General features: G+C 43.5%; 1 protein-coding gene across 1 annotated transcript in view; it reads right to left on the bottom strand.

The window, feature by feature from the left end:
- Positions 1 to 250: 250 nt before the first annotated feature.
- Positions 251 to 16,808, bottom strand: part of MTCH1 (mitochondrial carrier 1) — an 18,316-nt gene continuing 1,758 nt past the window's right edge. The window contains exons 3-12 of the mRNA XM_019546165.1: positions 14,624 to 14,766; positions 12,733 to 12,810; positions 11,669 to 11,726; positions 11,121 to 11,172; positions 9,671 to 9,730; positions 5,234 to 5,327; positions 4,681 to 4,728; positions 3,129 to 3,196; positions 2,340 to 2,415; positions 251 to 400 (exon numbers count right to left, since the gene is read on the bottom strand). Of these exons, the coding sequence (XP_019401710.1) occupies positions 329 to 400; positions 2,340 to 2,415; positions 3,129 to 3,196; positions 4,681 to 4,728; positions 5,234 to 5,327; positions 9,671 to 9,730; positions 11,121 to 11,172; positions 11,669 to 11,726; positions 12,733 to 12,810; positions 14,624 to 14,766 (749 nt within the window). The 3' untranslated portion in view covers positions 251 to 328. The remainder of the gene's footprint in view (positions 401 to 2,339; positions 2,416 to 3,128; positions 3,197 to 4,680; positions 4,729 to 5,233; positions 5,328 to 9,670; positions 9,731 to 11,120; positions 11,173 to 11,668; positions 11,727 to 12,732; positions 12,811 to 14,623; positions 14,767 to 16,808) is intronic.

Here is a 16,808-nt window from a genome sequence, read left to right as displayed (position 1 = left end):
TTTTATCCACATTTAAACACTGCCCCTTCTGACTCAAGAACTACAGGCTGGGCCAGAGAGCCAGGACCCTTCTCTTCTCAGTGGTAATGGTTGAATCAGCCATAGGGAAGGGAATCTGACCCGACTACACTTTAGAAGCTAGTTCTCAATGGGCCAATTCATTTCTGGTCTCGTCGGACAGGAGGAGGTTTGTTCTGGCACCTTGGACTTCAAATTTGAAAGAAAATATAGAGCTTTAAGGGTTTCCTTCTTTTTTTTTTTAAAAAAAAAAAAAAGAGTCCGTGTTTGTCCACTTCTCCCAGCCGAGGTCCTGAACTGAATGGAGGAGTTAATCAATGGGGAAACTTGCTGCTGCAGACACTCTGCGGAAGAGCAGGCTGGAGCCTCGGAACAGCTGCCCCTACAGGAGAGCAAAGCAGAAGGTTTAGGGGGGGAAAAAAAAGAGCCAGGGAGAAATGCAGTGATGTAGCCACCTGACCAGCTGCCCAGAAGCCTCAGTACCAGATGCCAGGATTGCGAGGACCACTTTGCCAACCATAGTGCCGTGCTCTGCAATCAGGAATAAGGAACCATGAGCTGAAGTCCTGTTCCTGTAGCAGAGATGGACTTGTACACACCAACTACAGCACCATCAGAGCGATCCCACAAAGCCAGAGATAAAGAAGGAGCCAAGTGTCAGCTTTTACCTACTAGGCTATAGACAAACATACCTTGTAACTGCTTTAAAAAAAGCACTGTTAATTGCTGCTGTTCAGGCGCAGGTGTCAGCTGCTAATGTATCACTACAAGAGGGCACAGACAAGTGAGCTAAATTACTGCAGCTTTAACCCCGTTTCATTTAGGGTTGAGTTTGCAACAGCTTTGCTACACCTGCATAGCTCCAGAAGCATGCACACCTAAGTTACACAAATGGTCTGCATGGTATCACTTAACATTGCTACCAATTTAAACAGAACTACTGGTATTGTCTCTACCCCCTCCTCCCTGGCCAAGCAAATTCTAGTCAACAGGGGCAAGAGCAGCAGAAGCAGACATGAGCGTACACATGCACATGTGTTCACCATGTGTTTCAAATCCACAAAATGGGTACAGTCCTGGCATTCCTGCTATGCAACAACCTCATATGTAACAGTGACCCCACCCATGCCCCATTCTGGTCACGGATTTCCTTGCACCTCACAAGTGTGAGTCTGCAAGATTTGGTTTCCTTGTAGTTAAACACTTAGCCCTTCCACAGATCTTCTATCTGAGGAGCTCAAAGCCCCACACCAGCCCCTTGGAAGACAGACGAAGAATGCTTGAAACAGCTACTCAGATCTTTATGCAGCAGAAATTACCTTGTTTGGCCTGACTCAGGCAGGGCTGGGATCTCCCCTGCCACTAGAAACGTCAAGCAATTTTGCTTTTACGTTTTAAGTGTGATCAATGCAGTTCAGTGATCTTCCAGAAGAGCTCTCCAGCAACCCAGTCAGTGCCTCCGAGCACCAAGCTGGGTACCAAGTCAATGCCGGCAGGAAGTGGAATCCTTCTGTCAAGGCCAGCACCATCTCCTGAAGCATACATCTGTTTCTGTCCTGTACTGAGTTTACCAAACCCTTCATAAACTGCAAGATGGGAACTGAGTGCAAGCTGATCCTATACTGAGAGCTTTCAAAATTGCACTAGGAAAGCAAGCTCATGCCTTTGAGGTGATAAAGGGTCATAATGGTTTAGTGATGGAGGCACCAGCCTGAGACTTGGGAGTCCTGGGTTCTTTTCAGCCTCCATCATAGGCTCCCCACGTGACCAAGGACAAGCCTGCTAGGGCCAGTTCCAGCTCCATGATTAGCTGCCTAAGCATGAGCCTATTTCAACCCATCGAGCCCCTAAAAACAAGTAATGGAAAACATGGCTGCATCCTCCTGCTCACTGGGTTGTGTGACTTAGCCTTAAGGCAAAGATGACAACAGGTTACAGAAACAGGCACATTGGTTTTTCTGCAGACTGCAGCAGGGTGGAACAAGATCACACTTAGGCACCACAGCAGTAGAAAACACACTAGCCCTTAGTTTCCCCATCTGTAAAATGGGAAAATCAACACTGTCCTACCTCATGAGAGCATAGTGAGGATAGCTGACGTGCTCAGATGCTGTGGAAGGGACACTGAAATATCACAGACTGGAAAAGTTGAACAGGATAGACAAGACAGGCTGCTGGCACCTCAGGCCCTCTCAGATAATTCAGGGGAACCCTAACAGCCTGGATGTATTAGCTCTGCCAACTCCACACTGCCAGGGACATCCTCATCTACAGCACCTGGCCGCTAGCATGAGAAGTCAAGACGCCAGTGCCACCCTCACCTGAGCACTGAGGTGTCTCCAACAATGAATCCATGACGTAAACACAGGAGAGTAAGGAGGGAGGCCAGCACGTAACCTGTGGAGCGAAGAGCAACAATCAGGAAGGAGAATGTATAGAAGTCAGGTTAGATAGGGAGAATCAGACCTGAACGCAGTATTAGGTGTGAGCGAAACACTGTATTGTATTGTGACACTGTCAGCACCAAGCTAAAGGCCAAGTCACCAATAAATTATTTATAGCACAACCTACTGTGTAATTTAATCACAACTGAAGTGTACAGATATGGACAGTTACTTGGATACAATAACAACACAACACTATGAATCTCCATTATAAGCTCAGGAATCAGAGCAAGACATTCCAAAACATGCTCTTTCTAGGGAACTTTTCCCATCCCCCATTAAATTTCCCTAAAGCCTCAGACGTGGGGTGGATTGGGGACCGAGAATGCAGGCTCAGTTGAAAAGCCTGTTCTCATGCCCCATCCTACTCACCACCCTTGTTCTGATTTTTTTCTATCCTCACTTACATCAGATCATGTTGTTGATGTTCTCTATACCCCTTCTCTTTCCTGGGCTAGCACCCCCATGCCTTGCCTATAATTTCCAAATTTAAGATCATAAGTTTCTTGTACTCTTTGAAACACGAAATGCCTTTCACTTTACAAGGTGCCACATAATTTCTGGTTCTATATGAAAAGGTTGCGATTATTACCGAAAAACTAATCAAGTGAGGAACCTTGCTAAGAGTCTAAGAGAACACAAGACACTGGACCAAGACAGACATACCCACAATTGTTCACTGCCATGAGATCTCCCACTAGAAGGAAGGGATACGTCAGCATGCTCACGGCAATCTGAAAGCAAGAAGCACCAAACTGAGCCACTCCTGTCCACACATTTTAACTTGAAAAGCATCAAGAAAAACTTAAGGATGAGCGGAAATATGTCATGCAACAACAGCGCAGACTGGAAGCAACTGGCAGACTTTAGAAGCATCTAGGAAGAGTTGGGTGCTGTTAAAATATATATTAATAAGCAGTCCAGCAATTTCTAACCTCCTTCACAGAAAAGATTAATGTATTGCACCATTTCTGTAAACGGTGGTCACCCTAAGTGATTTCTCCACGGAACAGCCTGGCTCCTTGCTTGTAGCCCCTCAACAGCATAGCAGCAGAGCTGCGTTCTATATGTAGACACACACACACACACTCCAATTAGATGTGTGTGGGGCCATTTTATTTTTATATTTGTGGCACAGTTGCAGAACAACCTCTCCCACAACAAGCCTGCCATTCGTACAGCCCTTTACTATAGCTTTCAAAGGACTTACTAACTTGGGTAAAACTTGCTCCACTGCTCCCCACTAGCAAAGAGCAGGATGACAGATCACAGATCTGATTTTCAGGTGTAATGAACATGCCCTACTATGCTTGGCACTTCTCCCAATAAATACATTTAAAATTTTTTTTAAAAAAAAAATCAAAAAAAATAAATAAATCAGGCCTTATGACTTGCCTAGGGTTAGGAAGATGGACAAACATGTACTCCACTGGAGTTTACATTAGTTTGGTACACTGGTGTATATTAAACCAGGCTAGAAACAGGAAGACACACAGTTATCACAGGATAATAGGTTAATGAAGGGATGGATGAAGACAGACAAAACCTAAACTGGTGAAACTTACCCTAGTGCAGTCTTTCCCACTTCTTTTCAGGGGTCATTCCCCAACAGTTTATCCCGACTCAGAGTGTGTGTAATTGGTTCATTTCCCCCCCCAATGATGTCATGCCAATTACATTGATGTAAACATGTCTTCCTGATCCATACCTTCAGAGACAAAGCCTCAAATAATTCTCCCAACTCTCACCCTTATGCTACAACAGGCCACTCTTATTACTGGGTTACTGACATCAATCAAAACTTGTAACATCTCATTGCCCAATATATAAAAAATACTAGCAATGTTCTATTTCGGACGTTTGAGGAGATATTGTGATCTTAAAGTCTCAAGTGTGCATATTCAGATCTGTAATGTTTGATGAAAGAGAACCCTGGTCCCAATCTTCAATCATTTTGAATCAAGTGTGGGTCAACGGGATCTAGAATCGCTATGCATTTCTCAAGGTATAGTCCTTACACCGAAGACAACACCTTTAGGAGCTTACCTCCAGTTACCCAGAAGTAGAAGGGGAGAACTACCCACATATACAACACAACAGCAGCCACACACACGCACACGTGCATGCCTGCAGCCTCTCTTCCTGGGACCTGCTGTTCATGAGTTCTCGTATCATAAAACTGAGGCTAGGAGAAGTGTAGTAACAATCGACCACCTACCCCCATCACAAACTTTGTGTAGCTCCGGATCACAGAGGCTTGGCTGAACTGCAAGGGAGAGGAAAGTATGAGGGGTGAGGGGGGAAAAAAAAAAATACAAAAAAGGGGTCAGGGAAGAAGCAACATCTCATTTTGTCACAAAGTCAGAGTACGAGTAAGCTTGAGCACTTGAATCACTTGATCAGAAAACCATGAGAGTGAGACCGGGTTAGGCCAACAGGAAACAGGATCTATTCCCCAGATCAGACGGATCCAATGTTTCACAGAAAAACCAGCTGATCTCCAGATAGTCATACCACTTGGGATTGAAAACTTGGGCCTGTAGAATCCCAAACTCCAGCCCCACTTCAGTCTCAAACCTGAACTGCAAACCTCAACCTAAACAGGACTCTGGTCATCTTTAGCTATTGCTTGAGGCCCGAGTCAAAGCCCAATGGTTTCTATGCAGGCCCCCTATCCACTAACCCCTCTGTTTTGAGGCCCAATTATAAACCTGCTGGCTGCAAGGAGTTGAAGCCCTCAGCTGCTCTGGTTTAATACAATAACCACTCACGTTGTCATCCACTGCATAGGTGTTGATAAAGTGAGCCAGCAGGTTACAGCACCACAAGAAGACGACATCCCCCAGGAGGTGAGGGACTAAGCCACTGAAAGAGTAAGAATATTAACATAAGGCAGAGAAAGCCTTCTGGCTTCCTTCAATGAGGACATGGGAGCAGTCCTAGCCATGCAAACACACTGCCAACTGACATGGCAAAATGACTGCTCTGGAAACCACTGATACGCATAGCTCAGCATAAGGCCCTGCCAACATCCCTCCAACCCTGACCGATAGAAGCCAACCTGGGCAGCAGAGACTTAGTCTTGGCTCTCCCTGCTGATAAAATGACCCAAAGAGGCGAACTGGTACTGCATATAGTGGTTGGTTTTGAAATGCTAGTTACATATTCATGTCAAAAAGGCTTTACCAAATAATCTCAGCTCACTCAGGCCACAGCTAGATGCCCACTTCTCTCCATTCCCAAATGGGGGTGGGTAAGTGTGTGCGTTTAGGCAGGGGAGAGATTGGGGGGGAGGGGGAGGGAAGAAGGATCCATATCTGTTATCTGCTGGAAATCAGCCAGCTCAGTTCACCTTGGAGAACATCCCTTTGGCAAATTTCTAATCTCATTAGGGGTCATGGCCTGGTAATTCCCTACTATGACTGTTTCTGACTACGGTTCCCCAATCTTTGCACAAGGCTTCTCCAGGATGAAAGAAGCTGTTTTCTTTTCATTCACTCACATTCATTCACTCCTTTCCAGCATCATTTTCCCACCAGAAGCCCTCTTTATCTGCAAAGTCTCACTAAAAAGGCTCCTTTGGAGACTTCGTGGTGTTTTGCTGGGACAACCAACTCTGCTCGACAGTGCCAGGGCAAGGAGGCTGATGTTCTGCAGCTCTGGAGCCCCCTAGCGGGATGCTCCCTGCTCCATCTGAATTAACCAACAAAACCACTTACCAGGATACTCTAGCACTGGGGCTTGTTAACAGAAAAACTGGGGAGCCTTTCCAGAGGCTACACTGTAGTTCAAAGGAATTCATTCAGGGAAACCCTATGGCCTCTTACAGGAAGTCAGACTAGATTATTACTGAGTGCCCTTCTGGCTTTACAACCTGTAGGTCTAGGGCGCAATGAGTCACTCCTACAGGGAACTTTCCCTTGGCAACCTTACATTTAAATCAGTGGCACACAGAATTAGGAAGCAGGTATGCTTGTCTTTATTTTCATCTCTCTTTTCAGAGCAGGCCACCACCTGCAGTAGCCTAATAGCACAAACACCGCTGACTCAATTTCTAGCAGACCCTAAAAACATTAACGAGAGTTTGGCGAGGGCACAGAGGGGGTCACTTCCTTATTCGTGTCTTGACAGCATTAGCACCTCTGCCGTACAGCCATTTAGTAAATTTACGTTTCCTTTCTAGGCACACGATACAAACTTACTACTTTGGTCTGGGTTCTACACTAAAACAGATGCAGTAGCTACTGCAATTTCTCCTTGGTTATTTAAACAAAATCCAAAGTTTTTAATCAAAGCAGATACTCTGAATATTTCTCTCACGATACGAGCATCTACAGTAAAGTTAGATACAGAGGCTTAAATTCCTTTGACTACTTTATTGACAGATTATTTTTTATAAGGGAAATGGACAAACAGCTTGTTGCTTTTTTCAGAGAGGAAAAAACTGCTATTCATTTGCTGAAGCAATATATAACTCCCCAGAACAATGTGGTTTACTCCACCTGGTTTTGGTTTTTGCTTTGTATTTTTATTTCTGACAGAGCAACTTTGGAAGCTGCATTTACCTTTGCCACCTGTGGCACATGTAGTGATCTAACAGGCAATTAGTCACATCTTACACAAAGAAATAATGCAGGGGCTGTTACAGGGAATGTGATGGCTCAAGTTCTTCAGAGATGGAAAAAGCAAGCTATTTTGAATATCGATGCATTCAGAAGTGCAAACTATGTTGCTCTACCCCACTCAGAAAAAAAGTTTGGAAAAGTGCCCTGAACAATTGTAAACACAATGCATCTGTGCTTAAGCAAGTGTGATGGAGGAGGAAAATTCCCGATATTAAAAACTACTCTGGTAGTAGCACTCAATGGGCAATAGTCTGATTGTAGGAACAGATTTTTTGTTAGAAAATAATTTGATCATTAGGGTTATATTTGTGATGAAGACCATATACTTTCTGATCCTCAACTGTTTGGTAAAAGGTGTGAAAGTCTGCATGATGTCACATACAAAAGTTGTATTGTGTATTGCTAGCTTTAGAAATCCTAATGGCCCAAGATATAGTCCAGTACAGTTCACCAAATGGGATCCAAGAAGGGTCATTTTGAGCAGAAGTTTTCACTTAACAATAAGGATCCCATCTCAGAGAAGAGATCAAAGGATTATCCCTCTATCACATGAGTAGTGAGTGCCACTAGTGACAGAGAGGCAGGGAAAGGGAAACATGGAACTTCAACTAGAACATGGCCTGTAACCAGTAACCTGGGTTAATCTGGCTGGATGCTCTTCCAGGAAGAGAACTTGCTGATGTTACTGCCATGTACAGCTTTCAAGGGGGTTAGAAAGAGACAAGTTTAATTGTGAGCAAGGGAGGCAGGGGGGTTCTTCAGAGAAAGGATGCATTTCAATAGAGAGAGTTCACGTAGCCACGAACAGGGAAACAGCACTACACAGTCATATAGATGCTGCTTCAAATTCTCTCCTTTACAGCCTATTTCCTACTGAAGTTGTAGACCACATGTAACTTCAGAGCCCTCCAGAGACCTTTTGGCTTGTGTTAAAGTCCTTCCTGTGAACCATTAAGTTTAATTAGGCTACCAGTGTTTATTTTACATGGAGAATACATGTGGAGGAAAGGAGTCTGAAAACACCGTGTATCCTTGTGTCTGCACCATTCTGGGTAGGTGCTAAGGAAAGAGAAATGTGAGCAGGCACAACAGGTGTGGCTTCCTCTGACTTAGAGGAAGTAAGCAAACACCCCCTCCCTTAGCTCATGAGGTAGAAACCTGTCATCCATGAAAACAGCAGGAGGAACTTACACTGAGCTGAAGAACTGAGGGCGCAGGGATTCCTGTGCCTAGACAGAGCAGACAAAGAAAGAGCTGGATGCCTCCTATCCATAAGTGCCTCCACAGGAAGAGATTCTGCCCCTCCCTTCCCAGGGAGATGGAGTGAGAGACCTACTGCCAGCATCCTTCTCCCCAGCAAAGGTTTTTGCATGAACTCTTTTGAACAGTCTTTAAATCTTGTCCAGTACAGGGAATTTCTTTGGCTATTTCAATATTTGCCAAGGAAGACCTTCTATATCCCCCCCATTTGTCTTAATTTCAGCTCAGATTCCCCATTGTGATCCCATAGGGCACAAGAAGGTACTTCTGCATTCACACATACATTTCCACATGGATGGCTATAGCTCTGCTAAGTGATAATGACCTCATTTCCCACATTCCTTCTTCCTCCTACCAGGTCAATTCAACAAGAGAAACAGGTTAAGTCCTTTCCTTCTTATTTTGTTCTGACTTACCCACCAAAACCAACAAAACTGTGCAGACATAGGGACACACTGCAATTTGCATGCAATTAAACTTTGGAACATCTAACAGACAAGACTACGATAAGATAGAAAAGGTTTCTAGAGACAGCAGGTCACCAGGAAGGCCAAGAGAAACTTAAACTGTAACGTGGATGCCATGCAATATACAGGCGGGACAACATCCTTGATCCAAGAAAATAGCTCTGTTCAAACCAGAGCTTAAGTGCATATGTTGGGCAATTTAATGAATCAAGGCTCAACAGTCATTTTCACTTTTGAATTCAGACAATTACCATCATTTAAATGATCAGATGAGACAGCTACAATCATGACAGCTTGCAATCGTTAAAAGACCTTACCATTCTTGTTAACCCTGACATGCTGGCCAAATGACTTGACTTGGGTAATTTCAGCACCAAAAGCTTTCCATCCCAAACCCTCTCCTGCAGTTTGAGACAATTTTACTATTATGGATGTAGTAAAGAAAATGACTTACCTACCACCTGCTGCTTATGCTAGCAATAGGTTCCATTTTATTAGACGTGAAAAGGGGAGAAAGTGTTAATTAAGGGGTTAAGCAAAAATTTATTCTCCAGACTTCCGCCTCAGTTAGATTATTAATTTGTTCTGCTTCATAACGTGGTCAGAAGTGCTTCTGAGCTCTGCCAATGATGTAAAGAATGCTGTCTTCTTAATTGTGCATTTAGGGGAGACTCATGCATTTGTACAGCTCAATCAAACCTACAGCTGCAAGTTCCAAATCAAGAGTGCCCGAGGCACTTGTAACATGCTTCTTCCACAGTCAGTTTTAGTGCAGATAATTGAATTTTGACTGTTCTCCCTATCACTTTTAAATTAAGAAAGAAAAATGTCAAAAACAAAGAAGAAACTCACGTACACGAAGAATCCCAGGATGCCTTCTTCTTTAAAAATCCTGCTGATGGAGCTAAACACACCACTGCCAAGAAAGGGAAACAGATAGTCACAGAGCAACCATGTGCTTTTACAACTACACTTACAATTAAGATGCTGTTGCCCAGACACATGCTATCAGCAACCTCTAACACCAAAGAGGAGACTCGCCTCCATTCCTCAGAAATGATTCTCTTGCATGCTCAGCTAGGAATGCTGCTCTATTGAGGTAATGCTATTACTTGGCCCATGGTGCATGTGCTCACAGATAAAAGCAAGCTGTCACTTCTGATGCTGTTTGCTGGCTTATGGTGAATGCAAGACTGTCCACAATGGAAGCAGGGCCATACTAATTACAGCTGTGTTTAGAAAGTTGGGCTAGGAAAGCTCCAGCCTGCTTTCCATGACAGGCACAATGAAATTACTTCTTGTTCAAAACCCAAGTCAGCCCACTGTGCTAAGGTACATATTCAGCATGGATTTGACTAGCAAAGAGGACACCCAACCTCCCTATTTAGAGAAGCCGTGCTAAAAGTTACTGTTTAAATACAAATGTAGCAGGCACCCAGTGTCCTCACACACACTCCAGGGTGAAGGGGGCACTTCAGTTAGAGGAGCTCCGTGAGCCTCTCTAATTAAAGTGCCCACAACACCGTATGTATATAGTGTCCCATGCTTCAAAATGGCGGCGGAAGCACTTTAACTAAAACTTGACGAACAAGCTTTACTTAAAGCACCCCCGCCGGCATTTTGAATCATGGGGACGTTGAATACACGCAACGTGGAAGCTGCTGGAGCGTACTAATTAGCACACTCCAGCAGACTCACTTAATCCAGTCTGCTCTGATGCACGGGAACAGATATCTGGCATGTATATAGGTGCCCCAAGTGCAAGTCTCCGTTTACACTTTCAGATGAAGGATTACAGATTCCTCTGTGAAGAGTGTCTTTCTGCCCATGTCCTACCTATGGCCTTGTTAAGACAGCCTTGCAGGAAGTTGTCAGACAAGCCATGCTAGCAGTGAGGGCATGAATCAGCCACCATTTGGTCCTTTTCACCCCCTTGCTATTATAAAGCATAGTTTGGGTTGCCCATTAAAGGGAAAAACCAAAGCAACTGGAGTGCATCTACCTACAGCACTGTCAGCAAGGGATACCGCAGTTATTGCAGAAGCCAGAGGCAGGAGGTTGGAACAGAGGGATACACAGAAAGGAAAGGAGCCAAAGCTTTCCTGCTCAAGGCCATCAGCTAAGCCACCCAAGCCCTATGCAAAGCACAGACAGGCATAATAGTCTTGATTTTGTAAACCTCTGTGTGACCTCGATTGTTGCTACTTCAGCTTCTCAGCTCAGCATGAAGAAGGAATAGAGCATAATGCTCCCAGCTCCAAGTCTGGTGCTTTAAATATTATCGCTTATGTGCCAGAGCTATTTACCTGTATTTGACTTCCCGGCCTACAAACTGGACCATACAGCGCATAGAGATTACTGCAAAGAAAAGCAAAACAAAGAGGTCTATAAGCAGCAGGTTAAGTTGACTTACCTTCCCTTTAATTAAAAAAAAAAAAGAACAGGTCTGTGGTCCTGAATGGAAAGTGACAGGGAAATCAGATGTGTAACTCCCATTGTCTACCTTCATCACCACGAGCACTTGAAAAAAGTAGCCCTAACCACCCAAGCCTAACACAAATGAGGGATCCCAGGTCATCATCCAAACCCAGAACTCACTGTATAAGCTACCAAGCAAGTAATAAGAGACAACCTCATTTCTCAGCTCTTTGACTATCCTATCAGAATGCCATGTATTCTCTCTCTCTCTAATCCTAGTAGCTCATGCTCTTCTCCTAGGTTCATGTTCTAAGAACCATTTTTAGTTAGAAAGAAATACCTTAAAGTGATTAAAAGACAACAGATGTGTAACAGGCAGTCAGCAAGCTGTCATGACAGGCAAGAGCATGCTACAGACCAAAGGAACCAGGCTTACCATGTAAGGGGTGAGAAATAACACGGGACATGCACTGCATCAGCATCTCGTGAGAGGTCTGGGGGAAAAAACAAAACCCAAATCTACCATGTTAAAAGCCACAAACCAGCTGACTGAATTATAAGGAATGGGCAGTTACATGCCGATTGTAAGATTCAGTTGCAGTGATATGACATCAAAGAATCACAGAAAACAAGAATCCAAGGGGTTTAGTCCAACCACTAGCTCAAGGCAGGATGAATTAACTGACGTCTGTCTAGTCCACTGCTAAAACCTTCCAATGATGAAGACTTCTAGGCAGCCCATTCTAGTGCTTAACTAGTGCTTAAACTTTATGTTTTTTTCCTGTCCAACTTAAATCTCCTTTGTCACAATTTAAAATTGGTGACCAAAGAGAAACAATGCTCTGTGGGTTAAACAGATTTATTTCCTCACTCAGTAGGATGATCTTATGCCAACTGTGATTATGCTTAATTTTGCAAAGCTTTCTGGAGCCGAAGGAATGGAGATCCAGTCTTGTGAAGAACATCTGCATCCTTGGGATGAGGACAAAAGCACACTCCCCCTCCCACCCAAAAACCCCACCTTTCAAACATGGTCAGCTATTGGGTGTTTGGTGGAGGTCTTTTCCAGTCTGCTCTTGCACCTGTCGTCAGATTTCCTCTTTGGTTCTATAAGTGTCAAGACCTGGATATTGGGTGAAAGCGACTGAGACACATCTTTTCCTCCTTATTAGAGGAATCAGGTTTAAAGGATTTGCAGAATGCAATCTACACTACACTGACCATGGGAAGCCTCTCAGTACTATCTGTATTAAATATTTAAATAGCCAGGTCCAGAGAGACACCCCTGTTCAGCATCAATATCTTGGTATATGTTGAGGATTTTTCTGAATAAACTTTACCCATACCAGATCTGCATACTCGCTGATCCTCTAGGGCATCTATCTCCATTGTAAACTCTCTAGATTATTTATTAACATACAATATTCATAAGATGAGATGCTCTCAAACCCTGCACTTGATAAAGGTTTAATGAGGAGAAAATACTCGGCAGGTTCCCACCTCTTTCACCACTTTCCTGAGGGAAGTCTTCATATCATCCTTGTTAGAAACATGCTCCATGTCCTCCAAAGGAAAGGCCTGGATAGAGAGAGATTAATCAGATTAAATGTCTCTACAGATGCACATATATGAGCCCCCTGCAGCTGATGCCAGAAGCAAATGGTAACTGTTCTGGGCTCAGAACTAACCACAAAAATCAACAACGGCTTGATCAAAATCAGAAAAGCTCACTCTCTAATGAGCATGAAAAGGAATTTTAAGGTCACTGACCAGCTCTTGAAGCATTAGCAATGCCTTGCTAAGGCAAGCTTCTGCTAGCTAAAATTTGGATATATGGGCATTTTTCATGACTTAATGATAACTGGTATGATATGACAACAGGATGAGCCCAGAGCTCCAAGCCATTCCCCACTGTTCTTGTCGCATGTCTGCAAGAAACAGCCTAGATTTTGCCCTTAGGGTGATGACTCACTCCGCTCTCTCCACCTCAGAACACGGTCAGTAGAAGTCTGCTAGTTTGTGATACACAAACACTTGGGTTTGCAAAATATTATAGATCTTCAGTTCTATAGAGGCTAAACACCTCAAGGCACCCTTGAAAAAAATGCCAGCTCTTTGCTTTTACTCATTTCTTAACTACAGAAAAGCAACAAAGTAATTCTTGTGTTGCTGTGGGCTTCATAAGACCTTTGCAGGTCAGAGTGTTTTTAATGCTCTAGATTCCTATTCAAAATTTCTGGGTTTACTAATATTGCACAGCACCTTAAAAAGGGTCTCATGGCATATCAAGGTGTCAGGGCATCTCAGCTGAGAAGCAATGCTCTAGAGATTGGTTTCCTCTCAGATACATGAATGACTATTGTTTGGTGTAGGATGTTCCTGATACTTGATTTAAGAATCAGCTTGCTGCCTAGGTTGAGTCGCATGATAAAAATACAAAAATATATTCATACCAAATACCATGGTTCACATAAACATGCATGATAAAACCGGACATTACTTGACACTAGCTGTGAAGAGACTGAACACCACAACAGGAAATCCAAATCTCTGTAGGACACACAGGAGGCACGTCTATCTGTTCATTAATGCATTTTTGCTACTGCACATTAAAGGTAGTACCTCTAATGTGAGGTACTAAATAACTGTGCATTAGGCTGCTCTAATGCACAGTAGTGAAAGCACATGCTTTATAGTGATGCTTAATCTGCAGTCGCCTAATTTTACTGCACATTAGCATATTAGTATGGTTTTTGACGTGACGCTCTAATGTGCAGTAAAACAAGGCTACTGTGCATTACAGCACACGTGTACATATGCCAAGGGTACCCCAAAGTTAATCCCAATTGGTATATCCAAGACAACTGGCACTCCACGTATGGGTGCAGGAGGATTACCAGGATTCAATGATGGCTATTCTGGTGGGTTATGATGCCACTTGGACAGAGAAACCTGGGCAACAGTCAACAGGATGGAAAACAGGGCAGATAGAGAAAGGGGGTATGATGTTTTCTTACAACCTCACCAGGAATAGAGATTCTGTAACTCAGAGGCACAGGATTGGAAGGGGACCCTAGGTCATGGAGTCCAGTCCCCCACATTCACAGGCAACCATCAGCCATACTGTTAAATGTGCTTCCAAAGAGCTCAAGTTCTTCAGCTGGAAGCTGAAGTCGTTTCCATGTAACCAGAGAGCATTTTTTAGAGCTGGCTAGAACTCAGTGCTGCTCAGCAAAGCTCACAAGGCTCTCAGCCAGATGGATCAGTGCTCCTCAGATGCATGTCACACAGGCTTACTGCTATAAAGTACCAGTGCTATTCCAACAGCACTTGATTCGTGCAACTTTAACACCCAGTGTGTTAGTTTATAAAAAGCAAATTCACACTTTACCTTCTTCACACTCCCCCGGGTGACTGTGGATAAAGTGCTAGAGAGAATTCGAGGCGTAAGACCACGGAAGAGTCCTGTTTTCCCATCCACTTTGACTATGTGTCTGGCTGGGTAAAAAAACATTACACTTGTGTCAGTCATGACTGAAGCACCTTACCAGAAAAAAGTGTAGCACAACACCTCTGCAGCCTTGCTAACTCCCACTCTAAGCAGCACCAGGACCTGGCATCTGGTTGAATGATACAGCAAGGGACTGCAAGTGATTTACTGAAAAGACCTAAATAAGCTTCATAACAGATGTAAAAGATTAGGACAGCACCAAGTCATAAAAGATCCTTTAGCATTTTCTTCTGCAAGAGATGAAGCACTGGCCATAATGCCCTGGACTAATTCTGATTTTCTCAGTGTGTTCTGCCAGTCTGAAAGAGTTACAAGAGCTTTTGAATGGAAGAATTTCTCATTTGCTATGTAGCACTGTTTCCTCCTTCCACCCTAGGGCAGTTATAGTATGGGAGAGTGGGCAGTGACAGTGCTGGTACAAAACTCAGGAGAGCCAGGCTCCATTCCCTGCCCAGCCACAGACTTTTTATATGACCTCAGAAAGTCATCTGGTCTGGACAGGCTACAGAGACTTAAAGAAAAAAAAAAAAATCAATGAAAGTTTGGTACCTAAATATGTTTGTGGATACTGACTTCCATTTCCCAGTCAGTTAAATAGAGATAATAGCACTGCCCTCTACCAGAAGGGAATTGCAAGGGTAATACATTAAAGACTGCAAGGCACTTGATAACACAAAATGTGGGGGCCAAATAGGCATGCAAGGTAAGCTGGCAGTTTGCTCAATTCTTTGAAAACGTGTTCTATCAGGTTTCCGTCACTGCACAGCAGAGGATCCTAGATCATCTGGGAAGAGAAGCAGCACATTGCTGCTATACCTGGTTTCAGTGCAGTTCATCAAAAACCAGGTGACCAGATATTTAAGCATACTGTTCCCACAACCCCATTCCTTGCTTGTAAAAAGCTATGCTTGTTCTCTGGTGCAGATCACATGGATTCCTTCCCCCGCCCTCCTCCAGGAAATCAAACACTATGTACATATTTATGAAAATACATCATCCACCACTGAAAGGTGTTACGGGAAAACTGGTATTTTACAAACTTTCAGAGCCAAAAAAACACAAACCTTTTACTTTGTTACTGTGCTTTGTATTCCATCCCCATCAGTTAACAGGCATTTCAGCTCAGGTTTCAGGACACTAGCTCTCTTGGCTCTTCCCTTTAAAAATAGTTTCCTCTAGAAGGATTATGAGCCTTTCACAAAGGACACAGAGCAATATGTCCAAGGCCACTGAGAAATTCACTATCAGCACTGAGATTAGGATGTAGGAGTGTCTAACCCAAGCTGTTCTCTTACTGCTATTCTTCTAAAGAAAAATGTAACTTTTTTTCTCCCGCTATCTAACCCTGCCCTGCTTGTCTATTCTTTTTCTTGTATATATCTGTTCTTTAAAAGCTCCCAGCTACAGTACTAAAGCATACCTGGTACCCAAGTTACCACACAGCTATACTGTGAAGCGTTGGGAGGAGTTTAAATATCCCTTATAGCCATGCTAAAGCCTTCAATCAGAACTACAGCTGGTTATAAGCCATGCTCATCTACACTAAAAAAAAAAGCAAAAAAGTACTTTTAAGTGGACCTGGGAATGACAGGATTAAGTAACCTGATTAAACAAAGACCAAACCTTAATGGAAGGCCATCTCCACAATCTTAACCTCAACTCCTTAGTAAAAGTGCAGTCATCCAAGTCTTTTAGATTCAGCTCTTACCACACATCTCTCCTGCTTCTTGTAACAATTGTAACGTAAATATGGCTGAAGATTTGGACAAAAATATTGAGACGGCAATTAGTCAAAATATTTTAGGTCTCATCTAAAAAAATGATTGAACTATTGGCAAAGAATCCTCTAAGTGCTGCCAAGATGAAGAGGCAGAAACACTGGTATTTATCAGAAATACAACAGAACTGTTTCAGGGTGCTATTGTATTACAGCCAATGCTGAATACACAATAGTTTTCATAGATTCATAGATGCTAGGGTCGGAAGGGACCTCAACAGATCATCGAGTCCGACCCCCTGCATAAGCAGGAAAGAGTGCTGGGCCTACATTACCCCAGCTAGATAC

The sequence above is a fragment of the Crocodylus porosus genome, unplaced genomic scaffold (assembly GCF_001723895.1).
Source record: "Crocodylus porosus isolate Cpor-Errol unplaced genomic scaffold, CroPor_comp1, whole genome shotgun sequence".
Lineage (NCBI taxonomy): Eukaryota > Metazoa > Chordata > Crocodylia > Crocodylidae > Crocodylus > Crocodylus porosus.
Note: the sequence above shows the minus strand (reverse complement) of the source record. Positions and strands in the feature narration are given on the sequence as shown.